The following is a 23,746-nucleotide window of genomic DNA, read 5'->3' as shown; positions in this document are numbered from 1 at the left end:
GGTTTAGCAGGCAGAACTGTTTCCCTGCTGCTGTCTTCTGTTTGTTAATCTCCGTATTCCATGCAGTGTCTGCAGGAATTGCCCTTCTATGAAGGAGGAAGCAGCATTTATATTCACCTCTCTTCCAAACTCATTCCTTATTGGCTGGGTGAGAGAGTAGTTCTGCCCTCTCCCTCTGCAAGGATCCTGGCACCAGGCGCTTAAAGCAACAGTGGAAAGAACCAATCACTGTTCTTTCCAGTGACCACTCTGTCTCTAGCTCCTTCCCTCTTACATATCTCTGTATCTCTCTATTGAACCATTAAAAGCTTATGGTCTGTGGTAGAGTAAGCTGACCACTAAGTGGAAGTGCCTTTAAGGAGCACAGCATACTCCTTGTGTATGTGTCAAAAGGGAGAGGAAATTCTTGAATAAACATGCATTCCAGAGTTTCCGTTAATGTAGTAAAGCATAGTACGCCTGGAAGGAGCTGGGTTGATTGTTTTTAAAACCTTAACTGTTTACGGTGGTGTGTGTGGACAGTTTTAGTGCAGTATTGACATATTACCCTTGCAAAGTGCTGTATCTTGAACAGGAAGTAGAAATGAAAAGTAGTTCATTCTTCATGCTTTATGTGGTCCTTAGCCACTGCTGAGATTATGAACTAGAGTGGCTGTTATAATTCCCACACTTGTTCTCTGGAATATAATTTTCACACGGGCCATTCATCACATGGTAGAAATTTACATGTGCTAGTGATACCACATATATTAGAACTGGTGACTTAGCAAGAAAAAGTTCCATATGCCTTTAGGAAACCCATCCATTGCCTATTTGAGAAATGATTTCAAAATGGTTTTAAAAATTGGGGATTTCAGTTGGCCACATGATTGGGGACATTAACATGGGCCCCACTTACTCCTCTTCCCAACAGCAGGAGTTCTTCTCCCTTTAGAAGTAGCAGCTAAGGTGTATCTGCTCTGGTGAGTGGATGGACCATCTCTCCTGCATTCCTTCTCCAGCTGGAGTCCTGTATTCAAGTAGTGTTGGTGCTGGTGAATCTTGGAGTTAACATCGCATAGAGAGGCATGAGACAGTCCTACTCAGAAATACTAATTCAATGTGTCTGCATGCACAGATAGATATCACTATATCAGTTAGATTCACGGCTTGTTGTCCAGGTTTTTCTTTGCAACTATGAGGTCTACAAAGGTATTTGAAAAACATCATGAATTTCTCACTCACTCCTGATATTCAAGAAAGTAGAAGAGATTCTTCCCCAGCCAATATATGGACTTTTTGTCATGTGTTACAGTGATCTCTGCTTGTAACTAGGGATCAGAGGCAGCAAGGGGCAGGGGAGCAGGAGCCAGTGCTGGGGGAAGCTGGCTCAAAAGTTCCGTCTCCTCCTGCTGCTTTCTCAGTGCCGCCACCAGCAAAAGCGGCCACTCAGGCAGAAGGTGGAGCCCCAGCTGGCCGCCATTACTGAGGGTACGTTTAGACTACATGCCTCTGTCGCCAGAGGCATGTAGATTAGGGTACCGGACATAGTAAAATGAAGCGGCGATTTAAATAATCGCCGCTTCATTTAAATTTACATGGCTGCCGCGCTGAGCCAACAAACAGCTGATCAGCTGTTTGTCGGCTCAGCGCGATAGTCTGGACGCTCCCCTGCCGACATCAAAGGTATTTGTCGACCACCCAGGTATGCCTCCTGGGATGAGGTTTACCTGGGTGGTCGACAGATACCTTTGATGTCGGCAGGGGAGCGTCCAGACTATCGCGCTGAGCCGACAAACAGCTAATCAGCTGTTTGTTGGCTCAGCGCGGCAGCCATGTAAATTTAAATGAAGCGGCGATTATTTAAATAGCCACTTCATTTTACTATGTCCGGTACCCTAATCTACATGCCTCTGGCGACAGAGGCATGTAGTCTAGACGTACCTTGAGAAAGGAGGGAGGCACGTCCTCCTGCCGCCACTTCAGCCCTAGTGCCGCTGCCAGCAAAAGCATCTGTGTGGGCAGAGGAAGTGGCTGTTGGCAGCATGCATGCTCCCTCCTCCTTCACACCTCCTACTTCCCCAAGCAGGAAGTGGGAGGAAGGCATCTCCTCCTGCCGTGTCTCAGCCACCATGGCTGCTGGAGCTGAGCTGCTGTGAACAACCAGTTGTTGCTTCAGCAGTTGCCGCAGCCTGGGGGCAGTCGACAGCCTGGCAGTTGAACTGTTGGGCTAGAGGAAGCAACTGTAAGAATTGGCAAAGTTATTTCAGCTCCCTTGATTGGAGGAATATGCTTGCCACTTGTAAGGCTGGTTTGTAATAGGGATGTTAGATAATGTTTATTTTAGTAATTGAGTAGCCCCCCAAAATGTTATCAGTTACATTGTTACTAAAATACTGCCCAGGTGTGGGGCCAGAAGGCAGTGTACTCCTAGCCCCACTCCTGGGGAGCCCCCTGCCAACCCGCGCTGCTGCCTCTGTATCAGGATGGCAGGGGGAGCCAATTTAAAAGCGAGGGAAGTTGGTTTAAAAATCGGCTTCCTGTGCAGACCAGCTTCCGCCTGCCACCCTGTGCTGCTGCAGCAGCTCAGGGAAGCAGCAGCCCCTGTCCACAGAGAGCTACTCGAGCATCCTATGGAGCATCCTCTGTCCACGGCAAGCCCAGGCCTACCACAAACAGAGGCTGCTCTAGCATCCTGCCTGCCCTCCCACCTCCTCACCGGCCCCACATGCTGCCTCTATGGAAGACAGCAGCATGGGAGTATCAGTTCCCTCCTTCGCCCCCTTCATGGGTTGCTGCCTCTGATAGGCAGCAGCCAAGGGTGGGAGGGCAGGCAACTCCGTGTGAGCCAACACACGTGGGAGCCCGCTTAAAAGCCAGCTTCCTGTGTGTACCTGCTCCCCTCACGCTCTACGCTGCAGTCTCTCAATCAGAGCAGCAGTGCGGGAGTGAGAGGGCAGACAGCTCTGTGGGATCTGGTACTTATGGACAGCCAACTTTTTAAGCTGGCTCCCCCAGAACCGGCTCCCACCTACCCCTGCACTGCTACCTTTGTGGGAGATAGCAGGGTGGAAGGCAGCTCCGTGGGAACTGGCACACCTAGGGAGCCAGATTGAAAGCTTACTCCCCACGGGCACCAGCTCCCAGCTCTCCCTGCCCATCCCCGCCTCTGATACAGAGGCAGCATGGGGGGGGGGGTGTAGTCATTAGGATTAACCAATAAGCCCAGGTTTATCGGTTAATCATTTAAACGACTATACGCTAACATCTCTGGTTTGCAACCTAGGAGTCCTTTTGGTTTCCCAGAATTCAGTTCTAGCTAAATATAGGAGCAGCATCCAAGTACAGGATTGGTTATGATACAGACTTTGCTACAACAATCCCTGTCTTTGTCACATCAAATTAGATTATTGTAATGTAGTCTACATTTAGCTATACTTGCATACCACATGGAGGCTTCATGTGGCGTAGAATGCAACACCTCATATTTGACCATATGTTTTGCAGGGAATATATTACACCATTGATGTCTGTTGACTTCCATTTTATTTGTATTATGTAATTATAGATGTGTGTTTGCCTTATAAAGCACTAAATGATTTAGGGCCTGAGGGAAAGGCCAGATCTCTCTTTGTGCAGTACTTAATGTCAGTTGAGTTCAGTCTCCTGGTAAACTGGAAGAGACTATTGGCAGGGCATTCTCAGTGAGAGAGGCCTTTGTCTATGAAAACTCTTTCCCTCTTGGTCCAACAGAGCCTCAGTTTATTGAACGTCACAGCATCCCACAAGAGTTACCTGTTCTTCCAGCATTTTGAAAAAAGAGTTAGGAGCAACGAGATTAAGTGAGGTGAACTTTAGCTAGGAATTCTCTTCAGAAGAGGGATGTTTTTACATCAAGATAGCTAACACTAGAGTTTTACAATGAGTTAGCTAGCTCAACGAGGCAAGGCACACATGTTGTCTTCTCCTTAATTTAGCTGCATCAAGGTAAACCGAGGTGGAGTTTATAATGTTATGATTGAGTAGCTACATCAATATTAAAACTGCCTCTATTTTAGCTATGTGAATGTAGTGTCGTCATCTCAAGCTAACACACCTGTGAATGAATGAGCCACCTAAATGATTTTTGAGGCACATGTGACCCCACTCTGTGCCCAGGTTATATACCAAATATTGGTAATCCATATTTGGATTCATATGTAGTCTGTTGCCTACTAGATGAATATTTCCTTAAAAGCACCGAGGGATACAATTTAGGCTGATACTTGAATCATATTAATTTTAATAATCGGTCTCATGACCATTAGAAGAGCATCCATCGCGGGCAATAAGGCTTCTTCCAGCACTTCACATGCCCTGGATCCACAGTACCAATGGTTAAAGAGAATCCCACGCATGAGAGTAAGAAGCACTCAGATCAGCATAAGAGCAGGTCCCAATCATGGGCCACTTTTAGGTGCAGCATTTCCTCCCTGAGCAGAGCCAGATCACTCACAGACACTACTGCATCAGCACCCAAGCTTCCCACGGTGGAGGATGGTAAAGCTAAGAACTAACATGATCCCTTGATACCAGTGATCATCCCAGTACTTGCTTACCCAAAGCAATCCCTAGTATATGTACTGCTAATCCCACTACCACCTTCATGCCATCCAGACCAGTCTCATGGATAACAGGTCCTTTCGGTTCCCCTTGTGTGGTGGAGGAATTGGTTCTCCACTCCTGTCCTGAATCCCACTCACCCGCAAGGTGCCTACTTCTGCAGCTCTGCTCCTGCTTGACAAGTGCCTCCTAGCACTGCACGGTGGCCAACCCATTCCACTGGTTCCACTGCTGCCAGAGCAATCTCCAGAGTCCAAAGACTTCTGAGCTGGAAACATCCTTCTCCTCAATGTCTCGGTGCAGCTTAGACACTGATATATGACTCAGCAACAAGAGTCTGGCACTGGTAAGCTTGGGGCCCTCTGCAACCCCAAGATGCATCCTCTTGGCTCCACTGTGCTCCCTTGAACCCCTACCACCAGCGCTATCCACCCTCCCATCCCTCCTACCACTTTGTCCAAGCTCCTCCACCAGCACCATCAGGCTCCAAAGAAAAGGCAGATGGAGAATCAGTCCCCCCAATCCCTATGGTTGATTCCTCCCTTCCTCTCTTCCCCAGATGATTAAAGGCAATATTAGGACTTATGGCATTGGACATGAGCGTACTGCTGGAGGAGGTTCAGAACCAGCAACCCCAGCTCCTGACCATCTGGGCCTCAGAGACATTTTCGGGTAGCTCTCCCTATCAAAGATACCATCCTCCAACCAGCACAGGCAGTGTGGTACACCCCTGCCTCATACATCCTCACAGCAGAGTAGACAGAGTTGAGGTATTGTATCCCAGCTAAAGCGGAGGACTTCCTGTTTTCCCACCCACCTCCCAGCTCTCCTGTTGTGTATGCAGCAGAAGAATAGGCTCACCAGTCCACAAAAAAGTTGACCCCCCCCCTCCATTCCCCCCACCAAGACCGGGCAGCAAAGCAATTGAACCTACTGGGGAGAGGTTTATTCCTCAACAGCACTGCCATTTAGCAAACAAGTTTTGCTAGCCAAACACAGTTTCAGTAATTGTGCATGGCTAGTGGAGTTCCAGGACAGGCTGCCACTAATCCAGCAACAGCAGTTTCAGGCGCTGATGGACAAAGTGTTCCTGGTCATCAATATGGACCTCCAAGTGGTGGTTGATTTAGCCAACCTGTCCTTTTGCTCCCTTGTGACTGGAGTCATCAGGCACTGGAACTTGTGGGTTCACTCATCTGGCTTTCCTTGAGAGGTCCAAACTACTATCAAGGACCTCACCTTTGATTAATACTATTTCTTTAATGTGAAGATGGACAAATCCCGTCACTTTTGATGGACTCCAAACCACATTTCGATCACTAATGAGCTACACCCCAGCTCCACAACTCAGACAGCAGTAGTTCCAGTATATATACCATATCAGACCTACTACCAGCGTCAATAGAAACCCACAGCCTTCTCTATTGTTACTTCCTAAACTCATCTGAATCTAAAGTCCCAGGCTGCGTCTACACTGGCATGATTTTGCGCAAAAGCAATTGCTTTTGCGCAAAATCTTGCCACCTGTCTACACTGGCCGCGAGTATTTGCGCAAGAACACTGACTTTGTAATGTACAAAATCAGTGTTTCTTGTGCAAATACTCCGACGCTTCTGCTCAGGGATAAATCCTCTTGTGCAATTATTCTTGTGCAAGAAGGCCAGTGTAGACAAGCAATGTTAATTTCTTGCACAAGAAAGCCCAATGGCTAAAATGGCCATTGGAGCTTTCTTGCACAAGAGAGCGTCTACACTGGCACAGATGCTTTTGCACAAAAGCAAATCTTTTGTGCAAAGGCACATGCCAGTGTAGACGCTCTCTTGCGCAAATACTTTTAATGGAAAAACTTTTCCGTTAAAAGTATTTGCGCAAAATCATGCCAGTGTAGACGCAGCCCCAGTTTTGATGTTTTGACTAAGAACCTTATTCTTTGCCACCTCTGGTATCCCATGTTATCTTTGGGGAGCTATCTTCCTCATTCACCAATAATTGGAGCAAGAGCACTGTAGACCAACTGGAGATCATCCACCACAAATACTCCATAGAGTTTCTTTTTCCCCCCACATCAGCTCCGTTGCTTCTAGACACCCCTAGGAGACTCTTCTCATAAATGAACACTCCAACAAAAAACAGATCCTCTTCTTGCAAAGGCAGCATAGAGTGTGTGGCACCTCCCTACATCCTGAAGAAAAGTGCAGAGCTCAGCCCTGTTCTTGACTTTGGCTATTACATACCTTTATCAGAAAATCCAGATTCTACATGGTGACCCTCTTGACATGAAAGATACAGCCCTTAACATAAGACGCCTTCTTTCATGTTGACATTTACCCAACCCCATGGAAATTTCTGATCGGATACTACCACTAGCAATTCTGAGTCCTTCCTTTTGTCATAGTAATGGTTCTGTGAGTTTTCATGAAGGTCCTCACTATCATGGCAGCACAAATGCAGTGCCTCAGCTACTTGGTGTATTCATACCTGGATGATTGTCTCCTTGTTGCACCATCTCTACAAAGAATTCATCTTTGCCATTCTGCTCCTTCATCCTCCTGACCTTGAGATATCTGCATCAATGAGGAAAAGTCAGTGCTCATATCTACACAGTCAAGTTTATTGGGGCATGACTCAAGTTCATTGCATCATGGACCTTCCTTGTGGTGTATTGCTTCAGAATGCTGATGGCAGTAGTTGCAGACCTATGCCACAAGCCATGCATCGTGATCAACCGTTGTCTCTCCCTTTTTGGACATATAACAGTTTGTACTTTTGTGACCCTTCCACACATCTACGCATATGGTGCCTCCACTGTGGGTCCTTTCCATTTACCAACCGCATACGGCCCATTTGGAGGCCAGAATTGTTGTCCCCCAGACAGTTCTGGCTTCCCACATCTGGTGGACCAACCTTGTCAAGATCATGGTCATTTTCCCCTTCACCCATCGCACCACACAGTCAAGGGCATTTGGATGCCACATGGAGGTCAGAATGCATATAAATATGCTAGAACTGAGGGCAGTCCATCTTGCATGCCAGTGTTTCTTCTTTTCATTCAGTCCTGGCATGTTCAACTACTTTCCAATAATGTTGTAGTGGTGGTAAACATCAACAAGCACGGCAGTGTCAAGTCTGCCTCCCTCTGTTCTTAGCCCATCCACATTTGAAAATGGTGCATCAAGTATCATGTGATACTCCAAGCCATGTACCTCTGTATTGATGCATCAGGAAAGTTCTCCTCAATATCTTTCCAGCAGTACTCTCGCCTACATATCCATGGAACCTTAACCTCTTTCCCTCCACCCTCATCAAGACACCCTTCAAGCCAATGACAACATATTCTTCTCCCATCTCTCCATTAAAGTAATATCCTTAGTGGCCATTACCTCATCTAAATGGATCAGCAAATTAGCGGCCATGCTGGCTCACCTCTTCCCCCCGCACTGTATTCCACCATGTTAAAGTTTCTTTATTGTTCCACCCTAAGTTCCTCCCAAAGGTAGTGTCAGCATTCCACCTAAATCAGTGCATTTACCTCTTGTCTTCTGTCCCAAATCACATGCCTCCCATATAGGCTGCATACTATGCTCCCTTGATATGTGCTGTGGACTAGCATTCTACCTTCAGAAGTTCTGTGCTTTTTGTGCATCAATGAAACCGTTTGCGGTCATTGCCGATGAGTCCAAAGGCTAAGCCCTCTCCTCCCAGCGAATCTACAAATAGATCTACAGGTACATCCATGAATGCTACACACTATCTATGCTCTATGCAAGTGCAAGCCGTCACATTGGTCTGTCTAGCACCATGGTGTCCAACATGCTAGCCGCTTGCCAGCCACATGTGGCTATTTGCTTCAGAACTGGTTGGATACCACGGGTCTAGCAGATGTCTCTTGGCAGGATATCTGTGCTGCAGCAAGATGGTGTTCATATACTTGTTCATATCTCATTACAGCATCACCCAAAGAGTGACTGCAGACATTGCTGTGAGTTGTGCAGTACTACGGATTGCACTTCTCCAATCCTCGCACTGATCTCCACACTGATTACTATTCACCCACTTTTGCTATAACTCTAGGAACCATCACTCAATGAAGTAGAGGAGACTGCTTATCTGTAACTGGAGGTTCTTCAAGTTGTGTGGTTCCTGTTTGTATCCCAATACCTGCTCTCCATTGTCTTTGCTGCATGCTGGACTACTCAACAAAAGAGGGTCGATGAAGAAGCATTGACCTTCATGGCCTATTATACTCTCAGCTGCAGTCATGAGGGATGCACATGCAGATCAATGGACACTGCTAAGAGAACCTTCTGCCTCCAGTGCATGGTGTGCATGTTCATCCCACATTTGGAATGCAAATGGGGCCCATACATCTGAAAGAACCTCCAGTTACAGGTAAATAACCTTTCCTTTTGGCGGCATTCTGCTAGTGAGTATGTGGACAGATTTCTGCAAGAGAGGTGGTGGATTTAGACACTTGTCAGGGAGAAGGTTCATGAGGGGTGAAGAGGGGCTTTTTTTATCTATGGAATAAACTAAAGGATGGAAAGTCACTATTCTATACTGTATATACCTTTTGAAATAAATAAAAGCATTGGAGAGGGACTGTTTAAGGATTTTGAGACTGCAGTAAGATCCAGTGCCAAAACCTTTGGCAGCATTTTAGCTGTTCAGACATAAGAGTTGGGAGTACTGTAATTGGTGTAGTGAAAAAAGCCAAGAGATGTCAACAAAAGTTGAATTCCTTGGAGGATTTTCATTCCCAGTTCTGTGAGATGTGGCAGAGCATCCTAACGCTCTCTTTTGTCTTCAGAATTGGTTACAAGTAGTACTATATGCCAAAGCTAATGTGATCCTCCTTTGTTTTTTCTTTCTCCCTTGTTTTGATATTTTCATTTTCTTAACTTTTAATCACCTGACAATCTTCCCATATTATTGCTTTTGTAATTAAGCCTACAGTAAACATGATTCCATTTGAGTCCCACATAAAGAACTCTGTATTAATGTGTAGTAATACATGTTATTTTCCTGGGTCAAGCAAAACAAAAGGTTAAAAGCTATGCTCTGTACCAAAGCAATTTTATGAAATAGAGCAAGTTCAGGGACAAAAATCTAAATATTAATATTTTTAAAACCAACTAAAATGATGTGGTGTTGTTGTAGTAGTAGTAGTAAGTCAACAATTTAGCATTTATATGCAAACAGCCTATTTGAATACCTAATATCCAGTCTTCTGATGTTTCATTATATTTATAGAACTACAGAGATCCGAAAAATCATTTTTGCATAATTTTTATTATTATAGTAGCAGCTGAAAGCCCCAACTAATATTATTAAGAGCCATTGTGCTAGGTACTGTATGAGCACATAAGAGACAATCGATGCCTCTAAGAGTTTGCACGCTGTATGAACATGACAGGAAATGTTATGTGGATTTTTACAGATGGGAACTGAGGTACAGAAAAGATTAAATGTTTTACCAAGAATTTCAGTCCCACCCATCTCCTCAGCAAAGCCCCACAGCCACAGCTACTCCAGTGTGCAGGGCGCTTGGTTCTGTGCCTCAAGAGGGACTGGCCATTCTGTCCTAGCAGCTGGAGCCATTCCCTGCCTGTGTTCGGAGAGAGGAGCGCTTTGCCAGTGGGATTTATTTTACTTTGTTATTTATGTCTTGCTGAGGGGATCGCTGAATGCCGGCTGCCAGCCCTAGGATATCTGTAGGAGTAATACTCAGCCAGGTTGGAAGATAGGTCTTGTTCCTGCCTCTGTACACTTTAGTAATGAAGTTGCTGGATAGGAAATTCTCCGATGGATGCTTATTTATATTATGCAGAATACTGGCAGTCCCTGGGTTACGTACAAGATAGGGACTATAGGTTTGTTCTTAAGTTGAATTTGTACGTAACTCGGAACTGGCTCCAGATTCAGCCGCTGCTGCTGAAACTGACCAGGGGCTGACTACAGGAAGCCCGAGGCAGAGTTGCTCTGCCCCCAGCTTCCTGGAATCAGCCACTGATCAGTTTCAACAGCGGCTGAATCTGGAGCCTGGGACAGAACAGCTGGGGCGCTGCCGGGTAGGTCCCCCCAGGACCAACCCGGCAGCACCCCAGCTGCTCTACCCCAGGCGTCCACAACAAAAGCCTGGTCTGCTGGGGAGGGGGGGCGCACTAGCTGCTCCCCCTCTCCCCTAGCAGACCAGGGAGACCCGGAGCAAAGCCTTGGAGGCGCGGGACCCCGCCGCCTCCGCGGCTTTGCTCCCGGTGTCCCTGGTCTGCTCGGGGTGTCCCTGGTCTGCTGGGAGGGGTCCCCAGCAGACCAGGGACACCCCGCGCAAAGCCGCAGAGGCGGCGGGGTCCCGCGCCTCCAAGGCTTTGCTCGGGGTGTCCCTGGTCTGCTGGGGACCCCCCCAGCAGACCAGGGACACCCGGAGCAGCTTTTCTCACCCCGGAGGACGCGGTGGCGGGACCACTGCGCGTCTGGGTGGTCCCGCCGCCCGCGAGTTCCGGGGCGAGAAAAGCCCCGTTCGTAAGTGCGGATCCGACATAAGTCGGATCCGCGTAACTCGGGGACTGCCTGTAAAACAATATGGTAACAGCATTGGCTCTGGCATGGGGGGGCTGAGGAGTGTAGATATCAGGAAAGCAGAAGGGAAAGGGGTAGGGGGAGAACTAAGGAGAAGGTGGGGGTGAGGAGAGGAAGGGGCTTGTGCTGAAGGGAGGGGGAGCAGAGCAGGAGAAGAAAGGGGAAGGCACCAAGGGGCAGGGTGGAGAAGAAATGCCTGGGGCCCAAGAGGAGACAGTGAGGGAAAAGAGCAGGAGGAGCGATGTGGGGGAAGCGGATGTCTGAGGAGAGGGGAGGGACAATGGGGGCAAGAGGGTGGAAGAGGAGAGGGGAGGAGTGGATGCTGGGAGAAGAGGGGTTGAAAGGAGGGGTGCAGAAGGGCAGGGGAGTGGAATGGAGGGAAGGAATGGGCGGCAGAGGAGAGTGGCAGAGCAAATGGGATAGAGGGAGGTGTTAGGAGAGGGAATGGGAGGGAGCAGCTACAGATAATCAGTGGGGCTAGAGTAAGGGGGGGCACAAGGGGGAAGGGAAGGGCAGGTGCAGGTGTCAGAGAGGCTGGGGAGGGGGGCAGGTCCCAGGAGGGCTGAGGGGAGTGAGAAGGGCAGGAGCCTGGACAGTAAGCAGGGTGCGGGTTGGGGGGCAGCAGGCACCAGGGGAGCAGATGGGGAGGGGGGATGGGAGACATGGCAGCAGAGGGGGAAACGGAGAGGTTTATAACTTGGGTGCCACTGTGGCACCCATCCAAACAAATGCACATGACCTCAATCTTTGTGCACAAGACAAAACTCACTCTGCTCATGGATGGAAAATCTTAGAAGAAACACTGATAGGGACATGGGATGTAAAAGTGTAATCAGTTAACCAATAAGAAAAAGCTTATAGGTTAATGCTAAAGACTACACGCATTTCTCCCCTCTCTCCCACCTCCCCTTTGCCAATACATTTTTTAGCAGGCTGGCCAGCAGCCTGGCTCGCGACGGGTCTGGGACCTACCCCCACTGCAGCTCTGCATTTAAAGTGTATTAGGATCTAGGCAGGCAGGCAGGCAGTCCAGCTCATTTCTGGCTTGTGCTGGGTCTGGGAGCTCAGACCACCCCCTAGTCAGGGCTGCTGCCACTCCGCGCCACTGCCTCTTTATCACAGCAGCAGAGGGCGACAGGCAACAGTCCACAAGAGGAGCTGGTTTTTAAATTGGCTTCTCTCATGGACCAGCTCCAGCTTGGCACCCTATAGTGCTTTCTCTGATACAGAGGCAGCAGTGTGGAGTGGTAGGGGTCTTCTAGGGATTGAAGCTGGAGCGCACGGCTGCTGGCCCCGCCTCCAGACACTATAGAGTAGTCGAGTAACCGATAATTCAGAATGCATGAGGTTACTCAACTATTCAATTGACTGATATTTACCATCCCTAATAGAAACCCAATTTTAGTTGATTTTTAAAATCTTAATATTTAGATTTTTGTCTCTAAATTAAACCCAGATCGCATTGAGTCTTAGTTGTGAGCCTTAACTAAAAAGCCCATTCTTTCAAGACAAATATTTCCCATTTCAGAAGGGCTATTCTGACTTTGACCAAGAGAGGATAGATTAACTTGACTGAGAAGACTCAGCACACCAGAAATCTGCAGATCCGTTCATTAACACTTGGTTACATTAGTCTTATATTTGTTTATAATTATTATTTAGATATGCTGCCATGTTGTTGATACTCTTGTTAGTATGATGGAGATTTGGTTTAAACCCCATCCTGGGGTTGTGCAAAAACCGTAATCAAATATAGTTTTATGAAGGTGTTAGAAAGAATTTTTATTATAAGGTAGGGGTTCTCAAACTTGTGATACCGCAACCCCTCCTCTCAGTTGCTCGTGACCCCCCTCTCCATTGCTGCAACTAGCCTCTCAGTTGTTTCACCCCCCTCTAAATTGTTTGCAATCTCCCTCTAAGTTGCTCGCGACCCTCCAGGGGGTCAGGACCCACAGTTTGAGAAATGCTGCTATAAGGACTGGTAACACTCTGTCAGACCCAGTGACCCCAAAGATTATAAGGTATAGCACTGTCCAGCATAACAGTATATAATACATACTATGTCATGCATTATTAATTATTTGTTAATATACCTGCAGAATGGATATGTTTGCATTTGGCCTATGTGCCTCTGTATTGAATGAGAAATGCTACAGTAGAGTATTTTATGGTACCTGTAATTTTATGTTGTTATAAAATATTTAAAATCTTTTAAACTCCTTCACTATATTGTTTGAGTTTTGTAATATTCATGTATGTGTATGTAACAGACATGTATTTACCAAATATTTTAGAATTTTAAATGCTTCCTCTTGGCTTTCATTTTCTGCTTCTAAGGGGGATTGAAACTTCCACTCTGTGGGGCCTGAGGGGTTCCTTATCTGGTTCCTGCTGTTTACATAAGGGGGCTGCTTACAATCCCTTCTCACCAGCTCCTTGGTATTATTTGTGTTGTTGGAACACAGTTATGTAATGCTCCATCTATGGGAGTGCTGTTCAACATAAATGCATCTCTCCAGCTGTGCAAGGAAGGGACCTTTCATATTGCTTCAGCTTTCTCATGACTATTGCTTGGTTTGTTTTCATTTGTTTTTATTTTTAAGATTGTGATTGCTGCCCAAGTTTCTTGTTTGTTTCCTTTATTATTAGAATTTGAATGAACAGCAGTGCAAGAAATCTGACATTCACATGCATGCATATATAGCCAAATGACATTTCTACAGTGCTCACTGGACTGCCACAGCCACAAATTTCTCTGAAAACTTCTGCTTCACAGCATTCAGTTCTTTTCTCTTCATCGTCATGACTGGGTTTGAGTTCTTGAAACAAGAGTTTACGGCCTTCATAAAACAGATTCCCCTGTTTCCTCGCAACTTCTGGAACATGCTTTTCCTCTCATAGAGTTCATTCAGGGATATAATCTGTCAGTTCTACTACTCCCAAAATATAAATATTCTTAGCTTTTGTTTGGTTTTCTAGATCTCCAACCTACGATCTAAGCAGGCCACTCCTACATTCTTTTTAACTGCAACCATCTCTGCTGGCATTTCCCTCTACCTGTTAGAGTCTGCTCTCCACATTACCTATTTGACCATTCAAGTTGCTCAGCTTTACGATGAGGGTTTCAAATATCCCTTCCAGAGAAGTCCTGTTAGACGGTTATAGAGTCTATTTTTGTATGTGACAAATCCATTGATGCGCCAAGAAAGCTACCAGATCTGGTGGGTGATAACAGGAGACTCCAAACGAGTCCAGGCCTTTGGGTTGCTTCACGGTCGGCTGCACCATAATTGGACAGACTTTGGAAGAGTCCTTGCTTCTCCTTTTCAAGCATACATTTCCTCTTTCAGAAATCATTAAGGATTCTGCCATCAGGTTTTGAAAAATCTCTCCAATTAAGTTTAGTTCATTAACATTGCCAGAAAATCTCCATGGCATTGAGAACTTTCGGGCATATCTTGCTTCTGCAGCAGTTTGGCTTCACCCTCAACCTGTCTATTACTTTGGTTGCCATAACTTTCTTCCTTCAAGTCCTTAAAATGACAGTAACCATGAGCTGTAGTTTGCTAGGATTTGTAAATTATAGCAACACTGGAGTGCTTTGAGAGCACTTAAAATACTGAAAGCTGAATACCAGCTAGATCTAGGTCATGATTATCAAGGAATTTTCCAGTCTATTGGCCAAATCCTGAGCTCGGTGAATTTAGTGAGAGTGTTTCTGTTTATTTTTCAGTCAAGTATTTGACTGTATCGAAAAATTGGAGAGGAAAAGAGCTTGTATAGTAACTGCTTATTTATATTTCAGTTTAATAACTTTGGTGGTTTTAATTGCATAAGCAAAATAGACCATTCAAAGTTTATCTCATCAATGCAATATGCATTAATACAAAACTAGTTTTTTGAGGATAGACTGTTCAATAGATTCTTTGGTATTCTTGGCGTCTGTTGAATTTAGTAGGTATATTTTGGGTTAACTGGTAACTTAGTATATCAATACTCTGGGAGTTTTAATTTTTTTTCTGATGATAGATGCATGTATGCCTGTTGTGGACTATATCTAAGCCTGGTGCAAGTACATTGAAATCAACATAGTTGTATTAGGGCTGAATTTGGCCTGGTATTTGGAAATCACCTGGCAGCTAATTAAAAAATTGTTATTTTGTACCAGCCAAATGCCTTTGGCAGAAAACAGTAACATGTTTTTTCCCTTCTTTTCAAAAGGGAAAGTGGCTGTGTCAAGTGAATATTTTTTCCTGTACAGTTGTATGGAAAAATAGTCTAATATAGATATTAATATAGACTCTTATTTGTACTGTATATTAAAAATAGAAGTTAACTCAAAGGCTGCTAGCTTTATCTCTTCATATATAGTTTTTAAAATGTACAAGCATAATTGTTCTGGTTTTTAGGTTTTAACTAATTAGAAACCTGCGATTTTTAAAAATTCCATGGGTGGCATGGATCTGTCATTGATTGTATATGGATGAATTAGGAAAATCCCCAAATTGAGTAAAAATAGCCTATAATGTTGAGCCCCAACTTTAGAAATGTAGTTCCAGATCTTCAGAGGTGCTGTACACCCTGTAGTTTTCACTTTTTAAAAAATCAGCAGTACTTATCTCTACTCAGTACCTCTGAAAATCTGACCTTATGTTTCTGAAGTCACACCTGAAATTACTTCATGTGAAATTTTTGGATCTCTTCATGTGTGTATGCTTGGCTTTTTAATTTTTGAAGACTTTAGCAAGAATAAGAAGATAATAAATTGGCTATTTTAAACCAATTTAGAATCCCTTGCACTAAACCTGCTTTAATGGCAGTGCTTTCAAAATAGAATTGACCCATTTACATTGCTATTGTGAGGCAATGGATACAACAAAGCACAGATATGGTAGCTAGTTTTAGAAAGTTAGCCACCTGTAAAACTTGTATCTTGAAAAATGAATCTTAGGAATGTTTTATTTATGTTGAGAAAAATGGGTTTGAGGTGGAAACATAGTTGTTTTAGCTAGGAGACTACATGAAGGATATAAACATTCTGTAAGTAAAGCTAAGAACTTAAATAGGTTCTATACCATACAGTACAATTTCACTTCTCTCTGATGTTAATGGATTTTTTTTCTCTAAACCAAGTCATTTTTAATCTTCCATGCTGTAAAAGCATCTTAGTGTCATTATATTCTATGTATGCTTTGCTCTATTCTTTTTAGCTGATAATAATACTAATATAACACTGAGGCAATTTCACATATATGGAGCCTGCTGTTTCCAACTTCTAATGAATCCACAATATATATCAGTATATGTGGTTTGGAACTGAAAAGCTTATGAAGTATCTTTTATTAACTCTACAATTTTTTAAACCTTTCAAGAGATGACACGAATAAAGAGGAAGATGAAGAAGAAGAAGAAGCAGAGGAGGACGAGGAAGATGACGAGGAGGAGGAGGAAGACAACAATGACAACAATGAGGAAGAAGAGTTTGAATGCTATCCCCCAGGCATGAAAGTCCAAGTGCGGTATGGACGAGGGAAAAATCAAAAAATGTATGAAGCTAGTATTAAAGATTCTGATGTCGAAGGTGGAGAAGTCCTTTACTTGGTGCACTACTGTGGATGGAATGTGAGGTAACTTAAGTTTTAGCTAGTGATTGCTTCCGTAAAATACTTCTAAAATACACTTGTGTATTTTAAAAACTAACTGCATATTGAATTCCGTACTCTTAACTTTCAGTACTGGTATTCTGTGAAAATCATTGTACTGTATTAAGTTATTTAGATTTTTAACATATATAAATGCAGTACTTAGTGACTTACAGCTTAGGAGAAATCTTCTTAAGGTGACTTGTGCAAAGAAAACATCACTCCTGTCTCAATTTTCTTTTAAACACCACCAAACAACAAAGGAAATTTCAGCTAGCCTAGTTCTTTGACAAAAATTTTCTCTGGCTCTATTCAGCCAGTTTTACTGGATACCATATTTGAGTAATCATACACTTAGCTAAATCTGCATTTGCACTTCTCAAAGTGCACCACAGAGTGCAAAAGTAGTTTGGTGGCATTTACCAGTAAAAAGAGATAGGAGGCCAGTTTTCATTTGGAAAAAGATGTATATGTTGCTGGACATCCTTACTTGAGAAACCATATTTCTCTTTCGGCCTCAGGTTAGATCCACCAGTCACTCTGTGCACTCAGGATTCTTAATTGCACAGCAATAAATGGCTGTAAATAATTACACTTCTCTTGTTCTTCCCAATTGCCCAAAGCTTCTGAACAATAGGACTCTTTTTAGCCTGGTGGCTTGTTGGGCCATTCTTCGTTTATTGGTACCATATCGGTGGTTTGTTCTTAATATAGTATTATTGAAAAGCTGCTACAGCTTACCATTTTTTAAATAAATCCTGTAGTAAAGACTTTAGTGGGAATAAGGTACAAGATACATTGACAAAGATAAAAACCTCAAAGCTTCTTGAAGTCTTTTAGCCAGTTATCAAGTCTTCTGCTTTTTTGCCATTTCAACATATTTCTGCTAAATGTTCTCAGGCTTGACTTTTAAATTTTATTTTACTTGCCATGCCATTAGCAGGGTCTTCAAAGCAAGAGATTTGAGGCAAATCTAACTTCCTGAAAACCTTTATGAATATTTTATCATCTTCACCTGTCATCTGGACTTGCATTATTTTTGTACCTTTGGCCAAGAGGAAAAGAACAGACCTTATACGGTGCTGGCCGGATCAGCTGGCAAGAGTCACAACTGTAAAAAGCAGGCCACTTTTCTCCTTCCATTGATTCCATCAGTCTGCATCTGATTTCACTGAATGCATCAGCCAAGACACTATTAATCTGGAGAATTACCTACCATTCATTATTGAAGCCTCGGTCTTCATTCTTTTGCAGTATTTGTAACTTGTACACCATACTGGAATGGCCTAATTTCCTTTTACATAAAAAGTCTTCAGGAAACAGCATGTAGGCATGTCCTAGAAATAAGGCTTATAAGATTCATTCCTTAAATGTCAGTATACTGGAGGAAACGCAGTCCCCATGAGTTAGGGTTTCAGTAGGGTTTGGAACACTACTAGTATTTCAGTCATTACTATAGAGGACTTGCCTCAGGAAGCCAGACTGGTGAAATTTGCACCCTAAGCCTTTGACAGTTACTGCAAATACTTCAAAAAGGATTTGCATTTTAAAAGTCCTTTTGAGATGTCTTCGTTGTTTTTTAATTCAAAGGAGAATCTTAGGAAGAGCTTCATGAATATATTCTCTGCCTGTTCAGAGTAAATGTTATCAAACATGCTATCAGGTGAAAGAGTCGGAAGGGTTTACTCAAAGCAGCACTACTTCTTAAATCTGGAAACAAATCAGAAGTTGAAACCCAGCGTTCCTTTTGCAGACTTCAGCAGCCTCATTGTTCAAGATGTCAAGATTGTATGTTTGCGCGCTATGAACTCTGAATTTTAAACAAATGCATAGATTGATGACAAATGGATCTTTCCTATAACTAGGATGTAGTAGATAATAAGGGCACCTTCGGTTAACTATTGTACCTTGGGTGGAGATGGGGGTCAATGATTATTTTTGGCGTTTTGAAGTCTTCACTGCCTGCTGTTTGTTCTTTGCTGTTAGCTGAACAGCTTGTATATTCCTTCCTAGAATGCTGGTTGATCAAGGATAGTCCTTTAAGAGGGCTGAGAAATAATGTATTTCATAACAAAGTTTCGAATCATTTTGGGTCTTCAGAAATTTTCGTAATGCCATATAATTGCTATTGAGCTACTGGAATTTATACTCTATTACACAGATTAGTTAGTGTAATTTAAATGAGTTAATGAGAAATGTTATCTTGGATAGTCATTATCAGGGCAGGTGAGTGTGTACTGCACTTCTTATCTACAAACAGCTGTCACGTGTGACATGCATGCATTTAAGGTAGCATCGTGGTGTTTTAATGATGTGAAGACATGTCGTCTATCACATATTCAACTTGGTGACTGGCTTTGAGTAAATTCCAGACTTGGAAAAATAGTCGTTTTCATTGGTGTTTCTTGGTGTAGGAAGGTTCAGATTAGGAGGATATGTATTTGTATGTGAGACAAGTGATTTAAGAATATTAGCTTGTGTGAAAAAGTGTCTTAGCTGATTTAAAATTGATGATAGTTCTTATCTCTGTTCTTTTTTAAGTCTAAAACTCTTTTCTTCCTCTATTTTAGCCACTCTATCATGCTACTACATATTCCTCAAACCAAAAACAATCTAATCAAGAATTTTTCAACACTGAATTTTTCAACTTCACTTAGAAGTTCTCATTCCAAAAGGATATTATCTCTTCCTCTGTCCATGCCTTACATCAGTGTATTGTGAATGAAAGTAATATTAACTGTTCAGATATTCATTGTTATGCTTCACTACACTTTTTTGCAGAACCATTTAGTGATTATAATCATAGTAGGACATTGTCAGCTTTTTTGTATTAATTAGGGAACCGTGGAACTGAGTAATATTCAACATTTTCTAGCTGCACTTTATCTTGGGAGAGGGTGGAGATAACCTTTACTACTTGTATAGCTGAAGGAAGAGTGGAATCGCAGATAAGGGAATCTGAATTGCGTCTCTTAGAAGAGGAATTGGACTGTCTTTAGTGGACGAAAGCAGTAATGGTACTAGTAGTTCATGCCTGTTCTCTCTTATTAGAAAGAAAATTGTTTTACATACACGGTATTTTCTAATATTAACCAGAAAGATAGAGAACAATCCAAATATCCTTTTTGCTCTTGAATAGGAAACTTAGATTTTACTTTACGCTTGTGCTTATGATATAGATGATTAGACTAGGTAGCTAAAGCTGTTCTCAACAGATTCAAAGCCTTATGAGTTTTTAATACTTATAACTAGATTCTGATTATATCTATTTGGTATGTGAGTTAGTACGTTTAACCGTTCTCTTGAAACCTGGGAAACGAAACTTTTGGGACGCAACAACCATAGGGAAGAAAATTACTCTGTTCAGTTTGAAGGTTGAAAGGTGAGATGGTAGTAACCTAGTGGAGTCAATGAGAATGAGATGGTATCAATGATAAAATTACTGTCCTGCTACCATGTTGGTCTGAGAAAAAGTAAAAATTCTCATTTGGAAAATATTTATTTCTTGTGAGATTTTTGCATTGTGGAATTGCTGATACATAGTTTTATAACATTCTTAGTGCTAGATATTTCAAAATGTTGGGGATCCCCTTTGTGGTTTGAAGGATGACTTGCTGAATTTTTTACAGTTTGTATGGATCTAAAATTTCCATGGAATTTGTAGTGCAAGTTCCTCCAATTGCAGTTTTTGCAGTTTTTTAGCTGACAGCAGTATGCAAAAAATAAAATACACTGAAATGTGAATTAGAGGAATTTGAAATATAAATTAACCCCATAGTTTATACAGTGCCCAAATAGCATGGGACAGAAGGACATATTCAGCAAAATTCTAAATTTAAGTCATTTAAACTCTGACAGGCTGGCTGCCAGATTGTGACACCCCAAAATGCATTATTCTTGGACTTTACAGCTATTCTGAAATTATACCATATCCCTTTTTCCTTTTTTATTTTGGAAATTTGTTGGGGGGGGGGAGGAAGTACTGTATTAGTTACTGACTTAATTGACTGTTTTAAGTTTTTTGTTCTTCATAGTTGGATGTTGAAACAAAAAAGGTTTGAATAGACCCTGAATATTATATATAATTGAGAAAAGATATGAATATTGAGAGTGGAGCCTGCTTGGGGGTATCACATTAATTAGCCAGGTTCTGATGGTCTCAAGTATCAGCTTTATCTAAAGCTCCAGGCCATTTGGAAAACAGCTTTAAAGTACTCTCAAGATGACGGTTGCTCTCTAAGGCCAGACCTATACTAAAGGGAAAGGACGAATTAAGATATGTAAATCCAGCTGCGTTAATTACGTAGCTGGAGTCGATGTACCTTAATTTGCGTTTCCGTGCAGTCTCCACAGCATGAGTTATTCCTCTTGGGCAGGAGTACTCGTGCCAGTGGGGGCGCCCTCTGAGTTCAATTTAGCGGGTCTTTACTAGACCTGATAAATCAAATTCCAGAAGATCAATTGCGGCAGCATTGATCTTTCCTGAAGTAAAGACATGGCTTAAGTAAATTCTGCATGCATGACAGTCCAAGGCATTGACTGAAGTGATATTGAGGAGTGTTCAGTGGTGCTGGAATAATTGTTGGGGTGGGGGTATTGAGCTGCACCCTCCCCCCCTTAACTCTGTGCCCCTCACTACCCCCTAGAGCTGGAGCCAGCAGTCGAGATGCTGCATGTGATGTCACCAGCCAGGACCCCAGGCCTGGCAGCTGGGCCAGAACCTGCATGCAGGAACCAGTGGCAGGGCCAGCATATGAGTGGAACCTGGGGCCAGAAGCCAAATGGGATCCGGGGCCATAAGCAGAGCTCTCAGGCATCAGCCAACCTGGCGCCTGAGACCCCAGACAGAAGAAGTGGGGGGCTGGCAGCTGACACATTGCGTACGAAGGATGTGTGGCCGGAAGGCCCAAAACCTGGAGCACTGCAGCACCCTCTGCACCACTACTTTCTGTGCCTATGAGAGAGTTTATTTTATTCGCTTTATATAGACTCATCTTAAGTAACCCTCCCATGATACAGTACAGTTTCCCCAACACAATGGCTGTCCTTTGAACAGATTGTTTAGCATAAGTAGCATATATAGGGACCATTTAAGGTGAAGTGACCTATTAACATTCCTGCAGTCGTAGGACAAAAAGAAGAGTCAGTGGTAGAAAAATCCGCCTTCCTATCAAGAGTAGGACTTTCTTGGATGAGTGCCATTAGCTTCTGCAGAAATTTAACTTTTATTTAAAAAATGCTAATCCTTATTAGATAATCTGAAGATAAGCTTCCTAACACCAACTGTGTAAGACAATGTACTTATATCTTCCTAAGTCTGTAGAGACTGCTCCAATACTGCCACCTCTTGCTACTAGGGTGGATGGGGAGCTCAGCTGCTGCTCTTGCTACTATGATAGTCTTACAGGATAACCATTCCTTTTTAGGAGTAGGGTGCTGTACAAGTACCACCTTCCCACCCTTCTGCACCATGGAGCACTGTGGAGGGGACACATCATTCCAGCAGAGAGGTCTGTGCTTGTGTGGTGGCCTCACTGATATTTTGGTACTCCATCACCACAGCAGAAGGCTGGCACTCACATACACAGAGTCCTCTCCTGGGATGCCAAGTGAAGTCCCAAGTACATGTGGCTAACTAGCAAGAGACAAGGCAGGAGGGCTGTATGGTTCAAGAAGGGCTGTGAGTAAGAGTAGCATGTATCTCAGCTTAGCATGTGGTGATACCAGTAATTATTATTAAAAATAACTAATAGCATTGAGTATTCTTTTCATGGCTTGGACACATCAGTGCACCAGATGTCAGCACGCTTTGTCAGTGCATTCTTAAATGTAGCTAGTTGTTTGAAAGTGTGCAGAATTTTAGAATAAATAGAAAAGACTTAAATGGACTGCTAAGTGTACAGAACCACTTTTGTTTCTGTTATAAAAAGGGGAAGTATGAAAATTGAACTGATTCTTTATTTTATTGGGATAACCAAAGTTTTGTCCTTTCTGGCAGAAAGCTGTGTGCCATTATCTATACGATGGTACAGATTGCAGCATTTGTCCTTTCAATTCTCAAATGTGCATTGATGATGGTCAGAGGATTAGTTTTGTCTGTGTTTTTACTAAGAAGGTGGGAAAAAAATCTTCCAGTGATGCTGACTTGTCAGACCATATCCTATCTCTTGGCAGCCTTACAAGCACAGAGAGTAATCTCAAAGCTCAAAATCCAGAAATTCTTCAAGTGATGTCCCCCTGGGTGCTCCACTTTGGGCACTGGTGCATCCTCACACTGGCGAATGGAGATTTTTCTAGCAGTGCCCTGCCATGCCACACACACACAGTAGCATCTCTTCGTGCCACTGGTATCCATTAGGTTCACGTGCAGCACCTCAATTCCTTTTTTACCTTCTGCTCGGCAGCAGATGGAGCTCCCCTTCAGTTGCCCTCTTTCCACCTGAAACAACGAAAAAATCATTACATTTCCTCAGTTTTTCTCTCATATACAAGTTTTTACTCCTTCCCTTCTTATTCGTTTAAAAAAAGTTTTTTCCCCCCCCAAAAAACAAAACAGTTTTCTTCGTTCTTTCACTTCCACTTCAAAATGCCTGGCTTTCCAGAGTTTAAACACTGCTACACTTATCGCAAAGACATGCCAGCATCCAACAGCCACTCCTTCTGCATGAAGTGCCTAGGAGAAGCACATCTGGTGCAGAAGTGCTCTTACTGCTCAAACATCATGGCCAGAGCAAGACAGGACTGCGCCAACAGACCGAAAAGTTTCCTGTTACAACTTTTGCATGACGACTCTCCCTCCAAAAACAAGGACACAGATAAGACCAGTGATAGAAATGTAGTCGTGTTAGTCTGGTGTAGCTGAAACAAATACAGGACTATGTAGCACTTTAAAGACTAACAAGATGGTTTATTAGATGATGAGCTTTCGTGGGCCAGACCCACTTCCT

The 23,746-nt window shown here is 43.3% G+C and overlaps 1 protein-coding gene across 4 annotated transcripts in view; it reads left to right on the top strand.

Annotated features, from left to right (window-relative positions):
• Nucleotides 1-23,746, top strand: part of ARID4B (AT-rich interaction domain 4B) — a 148,897-nt gene that overhangs the window by 91,523 nt on the left and 33,628 nt on the right. For 3 of the 4 annotated variants that reach the window (XM_075924772.1, XM_075924769.1, XM_075924770.1), the window contains exon 17: nt 16,530-16,784. The exons of the other annotated variant lie outside the window; for it this stretch is intronic. In XM_075924772.1, the coding sequence (XP_075780887.1) occupies nt 16,530-16,784 (255 nt within the window). The remainder of the gene's footprint in view (nt 1-16,529; nt 16,785-23,746) is intronic. 4 annotated transcript variants of the gene reach the window in all.

The sequence above is a fragment of the Pelodiscus sinensis genome, chromosome 3 (genome assembly GCF_049634645.1).
Source record: "Pelodiscus sinensis isolate JC-2024 chromosome 3, ASM4963464v1, whole genome shotgun sequence".
Taxonomy (NCBI): domain Eukaryota; kingdom Metazoa; phylum Chordata; order Testudines; family Trionychidae; genus Pelodiscus; species Pelodiscus sinensis.
Note: the sequence above shows the minus strand (reverse complement) of the source record. Positions and strands in the feature narration are given on the sequence as shown.